The 6,929-nt window shown below is 60.3% G+C and overlaps 1 protein-coding gene across 1 annotated transcript in view; it reads right to left on the reverse strand.

Moving 5' to 3' along the window:
• Positions 1-4,416, reverse strand: part of SIGIRR (single Ig and TIR domain containing) — a 6,121-nt gene extending 1,705 nt beyond the window's left edge. Inside the window, 8 exon segments of the mRNA XM_017732782.1 lie at positions 1-125; positions 194-296; positions 368-511; positions 609-749; positions 913-1,043; positions 1,120-1,306; positions 1,583-1,691; positions 3,631-4,416. The exon segment at positions 1-125 is cut by the window's left edge and continues 1 nt beyond it. Coding sequence (XP_017588271.1) covers positions 1-125; positions 194-296; positions 368-511; positions 609-749; positions 913-1,043; positions 1,120-1,306; positions 1,583-1,589 — 838 coding nt within the window. The 5' untranslated portion in view covers positions 1,590-1,691; positions 3,631-4,416.
• Positions 4,417-6,929: the final 2,513 nt, after the last annotated feature.

Genomic DNA, 6,929 nt, shown 5'->3' on the forward strand with positions numbered 1-6,929 from the left:
GGGTCACGGCGCTCCGGTGCTGCTTCAGCAGGGTGATGGCGGGGTGAGTGATCTCCCGGTACTGGCTCTCGAAGACGATGAAGATGGGTTTCCTGGAGAGCTCCAGCAGCCTCCAGAGCCCTTCCCTGCGAGACAGGGGGGTGAGGGACCCGCCAGCCCCTCTCCTCTCCTGGGGGAGCTGCTCCACTCCTACCTGAAGCTGCTGTTGCACCACTCCTGCTCCAGGTACGCGACGGAGAGCACCACGATGAGGCGCCGGCACCGGCTGACGTTCATGATGAGGTCGGCTGACGGCTCTGCGGGCAAAGAGGGTCTCAAGCGCCCAGGTCCCCGTGTCACCCCCTGCCCAGCCCTGCGTGGTGCCTACCTGAGTTGGGCAGGATGTTCTGCTCGTCCAGGAAGAGCTTGTAGCCGTGGCGGTTTTCCAGCTGCGGCTTCACGATGAAGTGGACGAACTTTCGGTCATCGGGGGCGGTGGCGTGGGAGACGTAGGCGTCGTAGAGCTTCCCGTCTGGGGAGAGCCAGGGAGCAGGGATCACACGGGAAGGGCTGGGTGAGCCCCCGGAGCGCGGGAGGCTGTTCCCAGCGGGGTGTCACCTCCGGCTCACCGTTGATCTCCAGCTCTCCGTAGCGGTCCCGGTACCAGAGGAGCACGCTCAGGCGGCACCGGACGTAGAGCACAGCCAGGAGCACCAGGAGCACCAGGACCAGGAGGGCCGCCAGCACCGCCGGCACGTGCCCCGCCGCCTCTGCCAGGACAGGGATGGGCACGGTGAGCAGCGCACCTGGGTTTGGCGCAGGTTTTGCACCCCGGTGCGAGAGAGGCAGCGGTGCCCCTATCACTGTCCTCAATCCCCCGTGCACCTGGGCTCTCCGTGGGATGCCCCCTCCCTGTCCCCAGCAGGTCCCTACCCGCTCGCCGCAGGGTGAAGGTGGCCGTGGCATTGCTGATCCAGCAGGCAAACACCCCAAAATCAGCATCGTGGGTGAGGTTGAGCTGCAGGACGCTGGCCAGGAGCTGCTCCGAGGAGTTTTGGCCAGACCTGAGGGGACATGGGGATGCTGTGGTGACACCCCCCAAAAGCAGATGCATGGGTGTCCCCAGGGCAGGCTCCTTACCAGGTGGTGTCCTGGCTGCTCCCGCTGCCCAGCCACTGCCCGTCCTTGCTCCAGGCGGGAATGGGCTGGCAGTGCTCGGTGCCCGCCCAGCGCACGGTGCAGTTCAGCTCCACCTGGCTCCCCAGCACCAGGTCCAGCGTCTCGTTGGCAGCTGGCACCAGGATTTCGGGGGGCACACTGCAAAGGTCTGGGGGCACACAGGGGAGGGGGTTTGGGTGGGAAAGCTGATCCAGCTCCCCGCTGGGCAGGTGAGTGGTGTAGCCATCCCGGAAAAGCAAGCTGTGCCGTGGGGGTCTGGCAGTGAGTGGTGCTCGTGGCTGTTTAGCAGCAGGCTGAGCCGGTTTGGGAGCCTGGGAAGGACCCTCGCCCTCCCTGTGAGGTGACACCAGAGCAGGACCCCCAGCTGTGCCTGCACAGGGATCCTTCCCAGCTGAGAACAGGGGAGAATTGGGCTTTCACCTACCTGCCATGGCACGCTCAGGTGACAGGCGCGGGCGCTGCCGGCATCGCAAGCGGCGGCGTCTTCCGGGGCGGACAAAGTCCACCTGCCTCCGCCGCAGGGCGGGCCGGGCCTGGGACAGACCGGGAAGGGCTCCGTGAGTGCTGGCACAGGGAGGGCCCGGCCACCCCCATCGGCCCCCGCAGCGATTCCGTCTGGGGGTGGTGGGTGCTGCTCTGCGGTAAAGCCAAAGCCATGTCCCACCCACGGCCTGGTGGCCGCTGTGTCACCTGCCCGCCCTGCACTGACTCCCAGCCTGGCTTTCCCAACCATGAATTCATGGGTGGGAGGAGATTAATGACCAGCCGGGGGCCGCAGGATTTTAAAAATTTGGCTTCAGCCTAAATCCAAAACCAAGGAGGGGAAATGAGCTCAGCCATGGGAAACCGCAGCTTTGGGGGTCTCAGTGGGACCCCCTTCACCTGCCAGCCTCCTGCCTGGGCTGCAGAGCTGCCTCCAGCCTGACATGCCCTTGAACCTGTTAATTACCAGCGGTCTGCTTTGTTTATGGAAACGCTGCCTCCCACCTGGAGGTGCGGTGTTCCTCAGTGCGTTGCTACCCCATGGCCGTGCCCAGGGATTGGCACAGCTGCACGGCATTCCAGGCAAGCGGGGAGCACAGGGATGGCACACGGGGACCCCCCAGCTGGCACCACGCAGCGGTGTCACTGCGCTGGCCCCGCGGGAAGAGGCGGATGCTGGGAGCAGGGAGCGGAGCAGAGCCTGGCGAGGCTGGGCTCCTCTGTGCCCACACGCCCGCTGCGGGAGATGCGGGTGCTGGGGCTGAGGGGGGAGCCTCAGGGACATCACGGTGCCGGTGTTTCCATGGTAAACACCCGGCCTAACTCTGGGAGTCAGGAGGGGTGAAAGCCTCTCCCGAGCTCCTCTTTGCTCTGGAGCTTCAGCGCTCCTGGTTTTGGGTGGGAGCAGGGCTGGTCCCCCCGTGTTTGTTGGTGTGGCATGGGAAGTGGGAGGCCTGTGGTGCTGCCTGGCTTGGAGCAGGGATGCAGGCACGGTGCTTCCCTCTGGAACAGCCTGGTGCCAGGCGTGGGGTGAAACCAGGGATCAAGGTACGCGAGAGACGCCCGGTACATGTTCAGCTTGACCAGCTGGAAGTGATTTATGCCTAAAGGATTAACTGAGTTTCTCCATGGCCAGGGAAGGAAGAGGACAGGATGGAGATGAGCCAGCCCACCTGTATTTCACACAGAGAAAGGGTGGGAGACACTCATGAGTGTGGCGTGGGGCTGTCTCTGCCTGGCACAATGCTCCGGCTCTGCTCCTGGATGGGTCACTCCTAAGCCATTTCCTCTGATGGTTGGAATAAGGAAGCTCCAACAAGCTGCAGCCTGGCCAGGGGGTGTGGGGAGCCCCAGCACCCCTGGAGCCCTTTGCTCCAGGGAATGACAGCGTTGGATGCCCACAAGGGAGTGAGTGGGTGCCGGGGCTGCTGAGTGCCAGGGAGGGAGGAGCACCGGCTAACGGGCAGCAGTGGCTCCTGTTTCCCATATCTTGGGATGGGGACACCCGGGATTTAAGGCAGAGGACTGTGTGGATGTTGTGGGGTGGTAACCAAAACCCCTGGAGCCCTTTGCTCCAGGGAATGACAGCGTTGGATGCCCACAAGGGAGTGAGTGGGTGCCGGGGCTGCTGAGTGCCAGGGAGGGAGGAGCACCGGCTAACGGGCAGCAGTGGCTCCTGTTTCCCATATCTTGGGATGGGGACACCCGGGATTTAAGGCAGAGGACTGTGTGGATGTTGTGGGGTGGTAAATGATGGCTGGGTGCAGCATTTCCTGGAGCACGGCCATGGGGAAAGCGAGGAGGGCAGGGAGCACCGTGGCCAGGGAGTTGTGGGGTGGGTGTGCCAGGGAGCAAGCGGGATGGAGAGCCGGAGGAGAGCGAAGGAGAGCCAGAGGAGAGCCACAGGGAATGGGGTGAGGCTGAAACCCTGCCGACCTCATCTGAGGTGGCTTCAGCATGGGAAGGGGAGCAGAACAGAGCTGCTTTTACCTTTGGAGCTTCCCCAGCCGCGGGCTTCCTTCTGTCGCCTCCCGCTCGAGCCAACCGGACTGGCCAGATCAGTGCTTGGAATTTCTCTTCTTTCCTTTCTGTTTTAATAGTTTATCTATTTCTCCTCCCAGTTCAGCCCCTGCCCTCGGCAGGGCACTCCCGCTGCCCCAATCCCCAGGCACCAGGCCCGTGGGAAGGGCTGGCTGTCCCTCCTCCCACTGCTCCACCTCCACCTGAACCTGCGGGGAAAAATCCAACAACTCCGGCTTCAGGGGAGGGAAAAGAGAGGAAAAAAGAGAAAAGCAAAGGGGGACACAGCACACCCAGCAGGTATCACAAGGCTTGGGGGCCAAGGAGGAGCCCCCTGTTTTTCCATGGCTGGAAGAGCCCACGGAGGTGTCAGGGCAAGAAGAAACCTGCAATCGGCTGTACCCGTGGGCATCACGGGGTCTCCTGTTTGTTTCCTTCTCCTCCCTTTCCCTCTCTCCGTGACTTCAGAGCCTTTTTGCCGGATGAAGCTGGTACTGGAGGTGGTTGCTCCGGCTGGAGCTGAGGGGGGGAGCCGGATCCTGCCGCGGCCACTGGTGGACAGCAGGTATCCCCTGTGCTAATTACCATGGAGGTGATTAGAGCCTTGGCACGCCCTGAGCACGGACGTGGTCACAGCAGCACCAGCAGCCTCTGGACAAACACCAGCCTGAGCTGCAAAAGCATCAACCAGCATGTGATTTGAGGCCCAAAAGGGGAGAAGAGGGCCATGGGTGCAGTGTATGTATGCATATATATATATAAAATAATATAATATGATATTTAGTAATATAAAAATATATGTAGATGTATACTGAATAACTATCTATATATACATAAACAGGTACAGGTCACTGGTAGGTCTGTGGGCCTGTTCCCATGGAGAAACACCCCGACACTGACTCCTCATTGTTTAGGATGTAAACTAGCAGTGCTGCTGGCTTCTTGTGGGAAGGAAAGGGACAGAGGGAATCCTGCTGGATCTCTGGGGAGAATCCCCTGCTCCTGGGCCCCAAAGCCACTGGCTGTGTGTGTTTGGGGCAGCAGGTGTTGGAGCAGCCCTTTTTGAGGGCTGGCCACTTGTCATGGACACTGTGATGCATCAGCTGCAAAATCCAGTGTAAATCTGTTGGATTTGTGGGATGGTGAAGGGTTGCATGGAACAAGCCCAGGTCCTGGGCAAGGCAGGGGTGTGGGGAGGCTTGGGAGTAAATCAGGAGCTGATGAGACCTTCCTTGTCCGTCAGGGTTATCCCTGTGGTAGGTTCGTTAAATGGAGGAGCAGAAGCGTTTTGGTCACAATGGTGCAACAACAGGACCAGCCTGAGGGCTCAGCAAGCTCCTTTCCATTCCCTTTGGGATCATTAGCAGCTTTCCATGCTCTTGGGGCTCAGTTAACCCTTGTGCCTTTCCCTGCAGTCCTGACTCGGGTATGTCACCTCCAGGGCACAGCCTCCAGGACCGGCACCTTGGGAAGCGTCTGTGGCAGGACCCTCAGGGACACGGGCAGTGTCAGGCTGGTGTCCAGCCAGGTTGGGGTCACTACCGGTGGGAAAGGAGGGGGCTGCCCCCCAGTTCTGCCTGTGGGATGCCCTGTCAGACCTCTCTGAGCTGTGGCACCTGTCCAGCCCCCATCCCTGATACAGACAAACCCGTTCTGTCTGGAGTAGGGGGGGCAGCCAGCAGTGGTGTCTCCAAAGGAAAAGGTAGGATAACCCTATCATTTGGGATTTGCTGTGTTTTCCCCATTTTCCCCAGGTGTTTCCATTATCCTGGCACATTTACCAGGCTGATGTCCCACCAGCCAGCTCCCACCTGCTGTGATTGTCCCCAGTAAGACAAGGAAAGGTTAAGGGGGATGATTTGGGATGGCAGAGGAGGAAGGCAGGAGCAATACTGGGCAGCAGGTGACGGTCTGCGTGTCCACGTGGGTGTTGTGTTTATTTACTGATGGCCGGTGGCAGCTGAGCCAGGAACAACTCTCAGCACCCGGCTGAGCCCGGAGCCAAGCAAAAGGTAACAACGTCCATGGAGACACCAGGGTGGAGCTGTGTCCATGGGGACAGCAGGGCGGAGCGGCAGCCACGTGGGAGTCATGCCGGGGAGGAGTGTGCTGAAAGAGGGACTCGGGTTCCCCAGTGGTTCGAGAGTGGGGAGGTCACGGAAGGCAGTGGAAAAAGAGGCCAAGGTGCAAAAAGAGGGCTGGAGAGGGAGCCTGGAATGAGGTAAAGTGGTGTTTCTTGTGCTTAAGGAAGTGAGTGACAAGGAGCCCGGTCATCTCCTGCAGCCCAGCAGCCGGCTGCTGCCCCTGGGTTTGTCCCCAGTGCCACAGCTCTGTCCCAGCCACTCCCCATGCTGGGGAGGCACATCCCGGCTCTGCCACAGCATCCTTCCTTCCCAAGTCACAAAGCAGCCTGCTCCTGTGAAGCCACTGTGTTGTCATCACTTCCCAGCTCAAGTCCAGCTCGGTCCCAGATGGGACATGTGGCACTGTGTCGTGGGGTTCATCCAGCACCCGCAGCACTGCCAGGCTGGGAAAGGGGCTCGAGTCCGTGTTCTCCTTCTCCTTGGTGAGTGGTGGCTACACCTCAGAGACACATTCCATCATGCTGGGGAGAGAGGAGAGGAGAGAGGTGCTGGGAAGGGAACTGTCTGAGTTGGGAGGTGTGGAAAAGCACTCTGCGCAGGAACAGGGCTTTTTTCCCAAAATAGATGGAGAAAGAATGACAGGCTGTTTGTGGGAAACCCCTGTTTGTGGGAAATCCCACAGTCAATAGGAAGGCAGAGATGGAAAGCTGTGGCAGTGTGGTGTTGTGTTGGTTTGGCATGGGCTGGTTTTTGGTAGCAGGGGGGCCACAGAGGTGGCTTCTGCGAGTAGCTGCTGGAAGCTTCCACCATGTCCAGCAGAGCCAGTCCCCGATGGCTCTGAAGATGGACATGCTGCTGGCCAAAGCTGGGCCAGTGAGAGAGGTTGGTAACGCCTCTGTGATAACAGATTTCAGAAGAAAATCAAAACAAAAAGGGCCACAGGGTTTTTTTGCTAGTCAGAGAAGAGAAGGAGGTGAGACCTGTGAGGGAAACAACAGGGAGACACCAAGGGCAGTGGAGAAGGAGGGGCAGGAGGTGCTCCAGGAGCCAGAGCCGAGATTCCTCTGCAGGCCGTGGTGAGACCGTGGTGGAGCAGCTGTGCCCTGGGGATCCACGGGGAATGCAGAGATCCACCCACAGCCTCTGGGGATCCACGGGGGATGCAGAGAGCCACCCAGCGCCCCT

Source organism: Corvus brachyrhynchos, unplaced genomic scaffold, assembly GCF_000691975.1.
Source record: "Corvus brachyrhynchos isolate BGI_N302 unplaced genomic scaffold, ASM69197v1 scaffold624, whole genome shotgun sequence".
NCBI lineage: Eukaryota > Metazoa > Chordata > Aves > Passeriformes > Corvidae > Corvus > Corvus brachyrhynchos.